General features: G+C 37.2%; 1 protein-coding gene across 1 annotated transcript in view; it reads right to left on the bottom strand.

Annotated features, from left to right (window-relative positions):
- The window catches only part of RORB (RAR related orphan receptor B), a 134,861-nt gene that overhangs the window by 38,499 nt on the left and 81,309 nt on the right, over window positions 1-15,053 (bottom strand). The window contains exon 2 of the mRNA XM_014886312.2: window positions 1,503-1,588. Within this exon, the coding sequence (XP_014741798.1) occupies window positions 1,503-1,588 (86 nt within the window). The remainder of the gene's footprint in view (window positions 1-1,502; window positions 1,589-15,053) is intronic.

The raw sequence follows: 15,053 nt of genomic DNA, 5'->3' as shown, positions 1-15,053 counted from the left end.
GCCAAAAACAGTGCTTACCTTAACAGGGAGCTCTGACAGAGTGAGATGCCTCCCAGTGGAACTGATGTGAAAAACCGACACCTTTTTTTCACACAGGCTCACAAAACAGGATTAGACTAATTGATCTGATACAGCAAAACTGGCACAAACCCAATAGGGTTAAAACTGTTATAAGTGGAAGAGAATCTCTTTATCTCAATAAGCAGTCTACTCACAGAGCACAGTGGTATCATCTCTTGAGGCACACACAAGGGCCAACATTAACCCTAATTACTTCTACAGGAGACTATACCGCTAGACAGTCTGTGGGCTCTGAGTACTGAGAGAAGATGCTTTTACTGCTTAAAGTAATTTTCTTTTTCAACTTTTGTGCCAATTTTGAAGTAACTGATCAATTAGTTTAATTCTGTTTCATGTGGTCGTCATAAGAAGTTTATTTCTAGTCCAGTGCCACAGTAAGACAAAGACACACTGCAAATTGTTCTGCTTACAATGGTTAATGTTCCTGAAAAAAACCTCAATCTTTACCAGCTGGTTCTCAGTGTACTGGCATTAAAATATTTCTCTTGCAAATGGATGACCCAAATTTTCAGATTTTTCAGCTGTTCTAATACTTTGTAAAGTGTTAGGTACAGACTTGTGATTTCACTCTGCAAATAGGCACTAATTTTCAAATGTCCCAGTTTGTGTGTTTCCATGTGCAAGAAATCAGAGATGCTGCCTCTCCATCTTTGTAATTTCCCATATACAATTAAAACTGAAATATCAACGTATAGTTTGAAACTGCATGAGTAATATCATAATTCCTTAGATAATAAAATCACAGGGAAATTTTAAAATTTAAAATTTAAGCCTTTCTTCTCTTTGCTTGTATCTGATTTGTGTCATTTGAACTAATGCCTGAGATAATATGTTGGTATGTGTAAGCAGCAAGTCTACGCATCTCCACCCTCTGCCCTTCTTTTTAACATCCAGTTCCCAGCAATTGCCCCTGCACTAAAGCTTATGAATAAGAAGACACTGCTCATTATGTGAGGCATTCTTTCTTTTGGAGATTACAATTTGGTTTGCAGATTGTGCAAAAGGAGACAAAAAAGGACCAAACTCACACCAGTAAGCCCTTAAAAAAGGCTGACCAGAAGTAACATGCCAACGGTAATGCTACATGGCTTGTACAGGAAACAAGATAAGAAATCCACCTCTTTCAATGCTTATTTAAGGTAGAACAGGTATGACTTACAGTTGCCAGCCTCTGTTGGTGTCAGCACTTACACTGCATCAGATGTAATTAATTCATGTTTCAAACAAGGAGGTAGCTCTAAAGACTATTTGATAAAATGGAAATCAGCTAGGAAAATCAGGCATGAAATGCATCTTTATTGGCAGTAGGCTTTACAGCCTTCGGCACCACTTGTTTGAAGGCTTGTAAGAGTGTATCATTGTACACAGGTGCCTGAGGCTAATGCGAATGGTCATGACTATGCTGTATTAAAATCTCATACCTTGCAGCCTTCACATGTGATGACTCCATAGTGTATTCCAGAGGATTTATCACCACAAATTTTGCATGGTATCACTTCAATTTGTGCTGAAAAAGAAAACAAGACAGATACTTTGGGTTTATAATTATATTTAATTTATTTTTTCTCAAAGTGAGATCTTTAGAAATAGTAAGCAGATAACCAGTTGAACCCCAACAATACAAAATTGCTTTGTATTGTATATCTGTTTCTGAATGCTTTGGTTTGGCAAATTTTAAATGCTTCACATCATTTAGTTTCTGCCACATCCCACGAAACTCTTTAACATTTTAAAATGTCTCACAATTAGCAAGTTTTTTCTCATATTCCTTTTTTTAAGGTGGTTATTTTACCGGCTAATTTTATAATTATTATTGCTAATGACAGTCATTAGGGATCCTAAACAATAATCTGGATAGTCCTTTCCTAAATACTTCAAATATTTGTGACTTTCACTTTCTGAAGTAGAAATACATGGTGTATTTTTATATCCTTTTTAAAGCAGAGTAAAGATGATGACGTTTTCACTTTCTTCAAATTACGTTCAGGACACGGAAGTACTAATGCCACTGCCAGAGACTGGCTGGAAAGCTTGCTTAATCTTCCTGTCTCTTCAAACTATTTGTTTTAGCCCTGGGTCAGGTAGCCAGTGGCTGTGCGCTGGGAGAGTCAGGTAAAGCCTGAAAATGTTTCAATATGGATGTGCTTCAGATCCTTTTGTAAACATAGTGCTCGTCTGATTCTGAGAAGGAAAACACATTTCATTATCTTTTTTTTTTTTTTGTTGTTCTTTTTTTGCTAACACAGCTGTTTGATTCTCTCAATTATTTTGAATCCTGTGTGTTTCCTTTGATGATGCTATATGAGCACGTACTTAGAGACATAAAGAACTTTGTCAGATGTTTTAGTCAGATGAACTGAGAAGAAATGTTAAACTTATTTTCTCTCCCTTTCTTTCGCTCTTACGTGTAGGATGCATGTGCCTCCTTGTTATTTTCCTCCTACCTGGAAGCAGCATCACATTAGGAAAGTACTCCCGACTGATGTTGTTTCTACATGCCCAGGGCAGGAACAGCAGCAGTTCTCTGCAACTCAAGTCACCCTTCAAATCCTTGAGTAGAAAAACTTTTTTAGTAGAGCTAGCCCAAGCACAACGATAGGCAGCTGTTAGGACTTCAGCAAGACACACTTAACTCTAAAATGGATTGAGACAGGGAAACAAGATTATTGTCCAGATGCTAATCCTAAGAAGAGCATCCCATTTCAAAATTGTGGGCTGTTGAAAAGATTCAAAAAACTGGAAAAAACCCATGCTTAAAAATAACTGTACATTGTAAGCTAAGCACTAAATATGCTTTCAGAGTGGATACAGTGAAAATATAATCATATAGCCTGGATTATGCCCCATTTCTACTTATGATTATAATTTGTCTCTTTTCCTACCACGTCCTTCTTCCCACCACCTTGTAGATAAACAACTAAAACTCAGTACTGTGTCCCAGCGAGCCACCATCACACTTTCCACTGAAAGGTGCATTGCATACCCTATTCCTTAATCCTAATATTTAGTGTAGAGAGTCAACTGCACAGGGTGAACACTAGCAGGCCCTCTACTTTGAAAGTCAATTATCTATTCCCTTGGGACAGCATATCCCAAGGGACCCAGGCAAGAGGAACTTATATGGATGGCTGAAGAGACTTTAGCTCCCCACTTTGAGCTCATTTTCCTGGCATACTCTTTCTGATCTAGCATAAGTTTAGGCATTGCTCAGGCAAGCAAACCAGCTTTAAAACTGCTCCTAACCCATGTTGTATAGAGGGAACTCCTTAACAGAGAAGCACCTGCAGTTCTTTGGAAATTTTTCAAGGTTGATCCTGCTCAAAAATTCCTAAGCCTTATGCCACTGGGATAATAAAAACACTTAAACACGTGCCTCCAGGCACTGCTGTTTGTGAGGCTGCTTTTAGTAACTGCTCACAGGTCTCTGCTTGAGAGTCATGTGGATGGAAAAAGTCTCAGCTCTGGGACCATGTGGTGCTTTATGTTTCAAAGACATATGTCAATGTCAGAGGCAGGAACTACAATGAGAATGGAAAGAAATCTGCAGGAAAAGACAAGACAGAGAAAAAAAACAAAAAAAAACCAAGATACTTTTAATGTGACTTGCATATACCATTTGCAACTCTGATAGGAATAGAGAAAGAAGAATTGATCCTGTGACATTGATTGCTTTTAGCACAGTACTTTTTACTGTAAGCAAAAAATAATTTAATGCAGGAGTTTAAATTATAAGCTCTACATTAATAGTATTTGTGGATCAAGTCCCTAAATGCTAAGGCTTCGAGTTTCAATTAATGTGAAAAAAACCATTTTAGACTTACGACTCTTCAGTTAATTCAAACCTTTATTAAAAAATAACCATTCTATAAATTAGTAAATGCAGGTTTGTCTAGGAAATTGCTACCATTTCTCCTTAAGAGAACTCACAGAAAAGACATCCTTAGGACACAGAAGGCACTTGAATAAGTTTGGAAAACTGTATTTTGCTACTGTCTCCCAGACATTTTTTTCTCATAAAACAGCTGAACAATTTCAGGATTCCTTACAGAAATCTTGATTGTACAGGCCAGATAAAAAAGAAACCACTGTAATCCCAGAAGGGTCTTGAGATACTGTAATGAATATAGAGTGTACCATGTCTCTTTTGCAGATATAATCACAGGGGTTTTTTTATTGCAAAATATTCTTGAAAGAGACCCACAAGAATCATCAAGTTCAGCTCTTAAATGAATGGCCTATATGGGGACTGAATGCATAGTCTTGGTATTATTAGTTGACACAGGGCACTAAACATTTTGCACATTCTGTTTTTATTTGTCCACCTATAATTTTATGTTGTTTTTCTTACGCCCTTCACCTATTAGACCAACAAACAGTTCAGGGAGCTGTATAGCTGACTCTCTTTACAGCTGTTATAAAACAAGCAGCTTTCTTCTGAACTCTTTAAAAATATAAAATGCATTGACCAAGTGCCACTTCCTAAATATTGAGGCAGAAACTGAATGAACAACCAGTAATGGATTTGCCACAATGATAAGTTTCATCAGCACAGGAACTGAACTTATTTTCTCCCAATGTAGTAAACATGAGGAAGTAAGTAGAGCAAAGCTACTTAGCTCTACTTCAGAAGTCTTTCCATTTGCCTTCTCACACATTTTTTCTTTGATACTATGAGCAAGAAAAATGGCTCCCACCTCTTGTCAAGCAAGCCTCAACCTGACCCCACTTGCCCAATTTTTCAGTAAGCACATTGAGATATACCACTCAATAAAAGCCTGCAAAACCCTGATGTCTAAAACACATTTATAATGTTTGGATATATGCTGCATCGTGACTGCCCCCTACCACCAGCTGTAGCATCTATCCTCAGTACCACACGGTCATGTCTCTGCAGTATTCATCTCCTATTTTATACGTAAGTTGAAAGTTCTTTAGGATAGAAAACTGCCTCCAGTTTTATGGGACAGTCTACACATTGTAATGCCACAATGAAAATTAATTAATTCTAAGTGACTAGTAATTATAATCCACAGATGATGGGATAACCACCCGGAACCTAATTCATTCTCTCATGATCACAAAAAGTAGGAGGGATTCTACCAAGGAAGCAAATCCTAAATTGTCTCACACATTTGAAATGAGCACTTACATATAAACAAACAGGTAATTAGAAACATCTCCAAACTAAACATTAGCTAGCTCAAGTGTGCCCCAAGAAAAATCAGAAGTACACTGAGCTGCTTTTTTTTTTTTTTTCTTCACACATAGAACACTTACACATGGGCACAAAGCTCATTATCCCAAAGGCATGAAAATAATCAGGTTTCACAAGTTGTTATATGGGTGAAATTAGGAATGAATCTGTTAACAGGAGACAGTTAATTTTCGGAATTCCTCTCAAAAGAAAGGTAAGAGTCAACAAGGCAACTAATGTGTCTGATGTGTATTTGTGGGGATTGTCACTCACATCCATATGATGCCTAGCAGAGAAAAAAAAAAGCTCACATTTTATATAATTTCAATTTAATTTCTGAAGACCATCACTTGGGAAAGATAGATTTATAATGTCACAGACCCATAGCTTTGGTTTAAGGGGGAAAAAACGATTTGAGCTTTCAGTATTTAGTTCTTGATCAAAAGATGATAATAAAGCATGCCAGGCATAAACTTTGAAAAGCAAGTCTGTTCTCTAATTTGTAGAGAAAGGCTAATCAGAAAACCGATAGTGAAAAAAAAACAGTTGCTTCACCTTTCAAGAATTCCTATCATCCTTTTGTTGGAGTTCCTTGAAAATTGCTGGTAGATTGGCCTAGTTCACTTTCACATTTCTATTCCTAACTGATTTCAAATTAAGTATATTCAGCATTTTTATCACTTGTCAACTCTATCTTTTTTATCCTGACCTCTGTGAGCAGGAAATGCTTTTTTGCCTTGCATGTTACTGTCAGTAGAAGTTTCCATGGTAAGTTAGGCTGCCAACGAGATCTTGGCAGCCCCCTTGCTACTGGAATAGATGTTCTCTAACTTCTCAGCAAGACTTCAGGTGCTTTGTATTTAATAGCCTGAAAATATACAGCTGAGGATACTGCTTGTATTTACAGCCTGTCACACCTCATGCAGTGAGGTCTATATAGTTACTATTATCTCAGCAAGTTAATTAATTCCAGATAATTTTAATTAATGTCTGTAGGCACGTTAGCTGTCAATCATAGCCCACATTAGCTATTAGACTAAACCAAGATGGTGAAGTTCACCCAGAAAAGTAATGCTTTCATAAAATCTTATCACTTTTGCACAGAGATACATTAAACTCTGACTGTGGGTCTGGCCCCTGGATTTGTTACAGCAACAAAGACTCTCTGCAAAGCTGATGGCTCTCAAATAAGCCAGTCTTACCTCTCATGAGGACAGATATACAAATCTCAAGAAGCATCAGTTCTTGTATATCTCTGTGTCTCACTGGGCACAGATAGTAGATGTCATCTTTGTCAAAAATGTGTCATGAGTTTTGAGGTAAGCAATAGCCCTAGAATTTGGATATTAAAAAAACCTGATAGATAATTGCTCAAAATAGAAATTGGGTACATTAGTGCAAAAAAATTTTCCCCATAAATGCATGGAAATGTCATGTCCGATTTCTTTCATTGTCTCATACTCTTAAATGAAGTTCTTTTAGTTTATAAAACTAATATTATATATATAACTATAATATAACCAATGTCACTTGGAAGGTTATTTGGTAATATGTTTTGTTTTTTTCCTTCCTCTTTCATGATTTTGCAGTGGGGAAAAAATGAACAAAACCACCCCCAAAACAAAAACGAAACTAAACGAAAGCATGAGGAATTGTATACCAACTCTCCTTACAGATCAACTTTGCCTTTTATGACATGTTTATTCTAAAGACTATTGAAAAAGAGTATTTTAAAATCTAAAGTTTTTTTAATGGCAAGTTTTTATGTAGTTACTCTGTGCATCCTGATTGTGTGCATTTAAAATCTACTGAAACGAAAGATCAAACCTTAGAAATATGTGTGATAATGTCTGTAGAGTTATGAAAAGTTTTAAAATGATGCACTATATATTAGCCTTTTTGCATATGAAGAAATATGCTTATATCTGCACTGTAAATACATACTTTGGAAGATGTCTTTTTGAGTTCTATGGCCATAGTAATGTTTACTGAATATTGTCAAATGGTTTGAAATAGACAAATATGACTTCAAATGATTACAGCTACTCCACAGCTAAAGGTAATTTAAAGCTGTTCATATTATCTCATCTTTTTGTATCTCATTGCTGCACAGTAATTTTGGAACAAGTCTGGAAAGAATGATATACACAGATTACTTGCTTTTATATTCAGCAGAGAAGGTGAAATTACAAGGAGAAAAAATTAGCACAGTATATTAAAAATTATATTAAATTAGCACAACCTTAAATTCTAATAAACATTGAAGTAAGAAAAAATGTTTTGTTCAAATATGGTTTCTTTCCTTTCCTAAGTGTAATTACACTAGATCTAGCACTATAATTTAACAATTTATGAATACTAAAAAGTTGTTACATTTGTGATGGTCCAAGGTTACAGATGAGATGAGATTTTCAGACAGATTTATTATCTTTTATTAGAGCAAGAGATACATTATTTTCAAAAGAAACGCTTTTGGACCCCTATCTTTTTATCTTACGTTAGATAGAAGCAAAGGACTTTAAGCTCAAAACAGGTTAATGATAATTGCTCCAAGCTGAATTTCATTATGGTGTTCAACTAGAAAAGCTGCAAGATCTGCAAGGCTGAGTGTTTCTCTGTGAAGCAAAGGTAGTCGTGAGCAAAAAAAAGTAACAATTTTAAGAGCAGTGATATAATGTTGGAGATAATGGTATATTTTGGATCAAAAGTACTTTTAATTTTCGGCAGACCTGATTATTTCAATTAATTAAAATAATTTGTAAGTTAACAGAAAACCTGGATTTTCATTGTGTTATTACAAGACAGTGGTGGTGATACAATTTCCTGGACTCTAAAAAAATTCTGTAATGCTTTGTTGCCAAGAATGCCAGCCCAGCACTCAGTGAAACACTAAGAGATTAGGAATCTGACAAAGGTACACAAATTGCTACCTAGAAACTTAATTTTGACAAAACAGAGTGGCTAAAGTGCATAACAAGCACAAGTGTTCAGGGCTTTCCCAGATTTTTTGGAATGGTTCACAGGCAAGGAAGACAGCAGAAGAGAAGCAGAACTGTCTGCATCCTCTGTTGGGCAGTGATGACTAACACAAAGTACAGCCCATTGTCCAGATCCCAAGAGACAGAACTCAGGTGCCTTGTCAGAAGCTATGGCTCAAAATATGACTGCTGAAAGTCCGTGCTCACAGAGGTCAGAAAGTGTCAAAGGATCAGTAAACTTTGATGGCACACTAGCACTTTGTAAATCCGTATAGAAGCATTTTCATTGTCTCTCAATGTGGCCTTCTCTGTATCAGTCTATGAACTCTTTTCCCTAGTAACTCAGATTCATGGAAACTATGTGTGTAACTACAAAGGAGGCTACTAGAGTAACACAAGTTATTACACAACAAAAACATGTTGCCAAACTTATGATTTGGGCTCTGCATGTGAGTTAAATCAGAGTTATTTAACTAAATGATCAAGGCCTTATCTTGGGCTTCCTAAAGAGCTCAGAAACTTGCCCTATTCATACAGAAAGACATAAGTATATAATATATGCTGAATTATTACTGTATAGTTACTGCTTCCCTCAAAGACCAAAGCAATGGTTCTGCTGATACTGCACACTTTCCTAAAGAGATTATTATGCTAATCCCAAATATTATACTACCCAAGCTATCCTATATTTGACCTCATCAGATCCAACGTTCTGCAAATAATCTCTAGCAGCTTTAGCTAATGTTTATATAAGCTGGTCAGGATGACTGAGTAGTGGTGACCATGTTTTCTTTGCAACACTCTGAAGCAGTGAAAGTGCACTTGGTCAAAAAATAGCAGTCTATACAGAAAATACATTGCATATGCAAAAATATTTTCTAGGAGAATTATACTTAGTATTTACTGTTTGACATAATTTTTGGGTGTTTCACTTAAAATATTTTACAATATATCAGGCACTTAGCAGGACATATTTTCACTCCTTACTTCTCCTTACTCAGAAAGCTACTTAGGAGTGTGCCAGGTATTTCTATTGTTTCCTGAAGACAACAATCCGTGGCTGCATTCTTTTCCCTTCTGAAAAAATGGACTAATGAACTCTGTAACGGAAGAGTTCAGATATTTGAAGACTTCAAATATTTACAGTCCATTTTGCCTGTTGAAGCTGGCTGAAATGGTCATTCAGTAGTCAGGACTTAACCTGTGTTACATATGCACAGACCTCTGCTGTACAGTTACAAAGCTTAGCAACACAGAGAGATGCTGCAGGAACATGCTGTGAAGACCTGTTTTCCAGGCTGTGGGATCACACACAACCTTATCTTTCCTCACACCCAGCCAAGTGTTACTGTTTGCTGGAGTGGGATGGAAATGAACTTAAAACTTAATTCATCACTTAGTGGAAGGAGGGTGTAGTGGCTATTCTTAGCTCTGTCTGTAGCAGCATCTTCTTCTCCAGCTCTTTGCTACCGGACTGCAGCTGCAGCACACTGACAGTCTTTGCATCCCTCCTCTCCTCCCCCCTTTACCTGCCCAAATTCATTTGAATGCTCACAAATTCCTATACTTTCACTAACGCTCAAACCCAGAAGTCTACGCCATGCAAAATCTTCATGAGAAATGAGGACTGTTGCACTGTTAGATTATAGCACTGCAGCAAAACGAGGGTCCAACTTGCCTTATCTGGGACTTTGTGTGGCTGCTATCACAGTACAAGGAACAATTTCCAATCCACTTTCCTGGACCACTTTTGCAATACCTTAGTTTAGGTACAATATGACTCCTACAAGGCAAAATTATGAGAGACATAGGCAATAAAAAACAAATAATAATGATTTCAACCTATAATGACTCTGAAATAATTCTGATGTTGCCTTTTTAAAACTTTCTGAACTTCTTCATATTTCTTCTTATTTTTTTGATTATAACTATGGATTTTCACTTTTGCACATTCCTATTTAAATCTTTACTCCATCTTCTGAAAAGCATTTAAATCAGCTGGAGATATTCTTGGATTTGCATCTGTTGCTGCTTGAAAAAATGTTGTACTTACCAGCTGTCTACTTACCAATTTAATCTGCCATCTTTTAAAGACAGTAGGAAGAACTAATCTTAGTAAAACTCCAAGTACAGTTGTCTCAAGGGTAGACATGTACAACATGTTTAATATTTCCCTCTTTATTTTTCACTAAAATGTCCCATATTGTTAAGGAAGTGAAGAATAAAAATATTTCAACTCACCAGTTGCATCAGTTTTTATTTTGGTTTGAATATCACACATTTTGTTGTAAATAAATAAGACTTCCAGGAGCGAACAGTAGTCTTCCTACTAGCTACTGATTCACAGTTACACCTGTGCTGTTGCAAAAGTGGAGCCTTAACAGACTGCATTAACAAGATTAAATGGAAGAAGTAAGAAGGCACAGACTGTTCCATTTCATTAAAGAAGGGAAGAAGACTGCTGGAGGCACTAAGTAATGAAACAATATTTTCTTTTGATACTCTATTAATGTATGCATTTCCTATTTCAATACAATGATTTTAATTTTTTTTCCCTGGAAATTCTGAATAAATCTCAGCTTTCTTTTGTCATCAGTTTTTGTTTCAGATATATATAAGACATGGAGGATTAGAGTGACAGATATAAGATGCTAAATTATTACAGATAAAATCCCCATGTTGTGAAATGTTGCCTATATCTTGCTTACCTTCAGCCAGAGCTAAAAAGTAAGTTTTCTTTTAGTGTTTTTAGATGTCATGTGACAGATCTGTCTGAATTGCCCATGCTGAACATCCATTACATTAAAGGAATATTAACTGAATCCCAGTTGCCCTTAGGTTGCATAGAAAAGCAGAACTTAGGGGTAAGCTCTCAGTATGAATCTCTATCAGAGCTGCTCAGACCCTGGAACTACTACATTTTTCCCCCCTAGGCTTCCATAATGGCTAGAATTGCATCCTGTTTCATAGGTTACACTTGCAAAGGCATGCAGTGGCAATTATGCACCAAATGTAGTGCAGCTGAACACAAAGCAAGATTTACACAGGCTTTCTGTCAAAAATAAAACAAAGCATAACAGTATGTAAGAAGAGAGAATTTCTACAAGACAGCTAATACATTATATGCATTGCCCCCTACTAAATTACTTTTCCTTTTCGAGTTTTTATGGATTTCCTGTACTTTGGAAGAATTCCTCTCACCTCCCCATTACATATTCCCAGGCTTTTCTGTGGTACTGTTAGTTCACTTCCAGGTAACCTTTCCTTTTTAATCCATTTTCTCATGCCCTCACCTTTTGCATAAAGAAGCTGTTGGAATAAGAGATGATTCAGATCCTAACAGTTCTGTCTTGCTATTAATTAATTAATTAATTAATTTTTTTTCCCGCATATTAATTTCCTTCGAATTCATGCCAAAGATAAAACGGAGAGAATTTAACTTTCAAGATTAAGTTAGCCTGAGACATACAGAAGACTGTTAATCATAATACTACTGGGAAAAAACCCAAAACAACTTTCTAAATTGGCATCTCAGCCATCTTTGCTTTGAATGCTTGCTTGGTTTAGATAAAACAGTTGAGGAATTTTCAAATAAGAAACTAATGCAAGAGGAAGTATTAGAGGAGAGTTCTAAAGTTTATGAAAATAAGCAGAATTACTGGAGATTGGGAAAAGTACAGAAAACAAACAAATACATGAGCTGAGAATAGTCAGGCAAAAAAAAAAAATTCCCAGTAATACGGAAAACATTATTTGAAGGATAATAAGGATGAGTTAATTATTTGCAACAACCCATTTTAATTTGCATAAGCATTACACAGCTATTTTTTTCATGTCTGTTCCTAGAACCAGTCACATATAGTCACATACATGTTTTGCTCTGGGTTTTTAATCTTAAATACAGTTTCAAACTCTTGGCCTGTGGCATTTTGATGCACAAACATTTCCTGGCTTGGTAAAAACCAGTTCACTCTCTATTATTTCATTAATTGAAGCCCTTTGATGTTATAGAGCATAATTCTTCCTGACTGGGTAAATAATTGATGTATAATTGTCCTTCTGTTGCAACAGTGTTTCATTCTGCTGTAGTACTGATTGCCTAAGAAGATCTTTAAGTCTCACTGTTTCATGAAATATTTGAGTTTCCCATTAGACACACCACTTTCCTCTCAGATAAAAACATGGATCAAAGAAATTGCCGAAAGAAATGAACAATACTGAAGTGGGTTTCTTCCCCCTTTTCCCACTGTAATTTGTGTAACTGAAAATTAGTTCTGCATGAGTCAGAAATAAATCAATAGATTGTTGCCAAATACTGCATAACCTTCTGAGGCATGATTTAGTATCAAACTGGTACTGAGCAATGACTCCAGACACACCAGCTTTCAAATCAAGAACTGTCATTGTCTAGTAGCCTAATAAATCCCACTGTAAGTCCTGCTGGATATGCTCTGCCTCTACAAGAATTAGGGTGTAGGGACTTCAGGAGCACAATGAACTGCCTCAAACACGGTCAAAGGAAGATCTTGTAGGATAAGCCACCACAACAAGAACTTAAGAAATGCATAGATGGAAATGGGGAGGCATTAATACCAGACCTAAATGGAGGTGAAGGTTTGGAATTAGCACATTGGACAAAACTGTGGGAAGAGTGCAGATGGAAACAACAGGGAGATGCCAGGCCTGGTGAGACACATCTGGGTAACCTATCCAGACAAAAATTCCCACCATGGCAAACAAGTACAAAATGTATACTCCCCTCGTCTAGAGCACAGGTTACAGCAAGCTCTGAAATCCATGCCTTATAAGCTCTCTTTTGACTATGAAGCAGTCCTTTTAAGCTGGCTTAATAGCCTGAACCAACCGACAGTCTCAATAAAAGGCATCATCACGCACCTAGCATTCTCTTAAACTGTTGGAACACAAAATGATCATAAAATCATAGAATAGTTTGGGTTGGAAGGGATCTTCAAAGGTCATCTCATTACAGCCATCCTGCAATGAGCATAGAAAAGTCATATTTACACATTCATGGCAAAATATCGCCCTATTGTACTCAACAGTAAAGAGATTTCGTTTTCTATATGATAAATATTTTTGAGGTAAGGGGTTATAGAGAAATGGGGTAGAGTTTCTAGTGCTGTTTAATTCTGTACCACCCATCTTGTGGTGGGGGTATGGTTTCAGGAGGGAGCCAGGGCCAGCAGCAGCAGGGTTGCCATCTTTTCATGGGCCCAAGGGAGGAGGTATGCAAGTTCTGGGATCAGCCTGGCACAGCCAGCCCCTCTCTGCCACTTGCAGTCTTTTCCCAATTCCTCTGAGCAGCATCTTTTCTGGTTTGGTGCTAAAAGACACAAAAGAAAGAGCAGCAGCAGCGTGGAGCAGAGCCCAGCTCAGCTGCGTGGGGCTAAGCTGCAAACACAGCAGCTGCAGCCAGAACTGATTCCACAAAGTCAGGCCCAGGAGAAAGGTCCCCTGACCTGCTTCAGAGCCCTCTCAGGTCCCACCAGGTTTTGTCTTGTCCATGTTCTTTCAGTCTTTTTGGGCTGGGGAAGTTAAGCTGTGACTCTTCCTGACGATATCCCAAAAACCATATTGCCCAGCACAGCACCAGTCACCATTTTTGCCTTTGCCTGGGAAAACCACATTGGGCACTGTCTTTGGGCAATGTTTTTGTTTGTTCAGTGATGAACACACTTTTTTTTTTTTCCCATTTTTTTGTTTGTTTGTGTGTGCAAAACACTCTCCCTTTTCCATGCTCTTTTATTAATATTTTTTCTGGTTATTGTGATTTTTCATTAAAGTGTGACTTCGGTACATAATCTTTCCTCCACTGTCAGAAGAGACTGGGGGAAAGGGAGTAGCTTGAGTGGGTTTAATTTTCCTGCTGTGTTTTAAACTACCACATTAAGAAAGGAAGGAATTTGACAACACTGAACACTATGTAATATAGCCTTATTCCTAAATGAGTTAATTCTCTCATCAGTCTAATTTGCTGAGCAGTTAACAGCATCTTGTAACACCCACAATCACAGAATGAACTATGGAAACGAGGAATGTGAACAATTTATCCCAGTAATTTAGAAAGAAAATAAACTATAGAAATTTTTGCACAGAATCTGATTATCAAAGCACAGTACAAAACTCCCACAAAACGAACAGCATTCTCCTGAAACACAAATATATTGAAATTCAAAAACTGATTGGGATTACTTTTTTTGGTAAAAACTACAAACACTCAGCAACATGGTCTGCTGAAGCCACCCTGTGCAATTCTATGGCTCAATGAGTCCTTCAGCTTCTTGTAGATAAAAATCTGGTTTGGCTGATAACTGAGGTAAAGATTATTTAGCGAAAGCAAAGAAAACCTGGCCATCACTTTAGAGATAATAAATGTGGAGAGCAGGATGGAAGTACAGGGGAATTCACTTCCACCTAGCAACCTTACTCTTGTTAAGAGCAGACACAAGATGCACCCTATCTTGGTTCTGGGCAGATTGTTAATTTTTTCAATAGAAGAGAGGGGCTATGGGTAGGGCATGGGGGTTATTCTCTACCAACTCACTGGTGGCAACTACTGTTTCTGGGGAAGGAGGAAAGGGAGCTTCATCTGGGAAGAAGGGGCTCCTTCTGGTTGAGTAAGTGCGGCAGAAAGAGCAGTCAGGTAATGCTGGCTCTAAGCTGGAGTGTGCAATTAGGAAACACTATTTCCAAGCAATCACGTGTGAATCCTTTGCCTATATTGTACACTTTGTTATTAATATTGATCTCATTGCTCTTTCCAGTAAACTGCTCTTATC

Source organism: Sturnus vulgaris, chromosome Z, assembly GCF_052056855.1.
Source record: "Sturnus vulgaris isolate bStuVul1 chromosome Z, bStuVul1.hap1, whole genome shotgun sequence".
Taxonomy (NCBI): Eukaryota; Metazoa; Chordata; class Aves; order Passeriformes; family Sturnidae; genus Sturnus; species Sturnus vulgaris.
The sequence above is the reverse complement of the archived record's forward strand: the minus strand, read 5'-3'. Positions and strand labels throughout refer to the sequence as shown.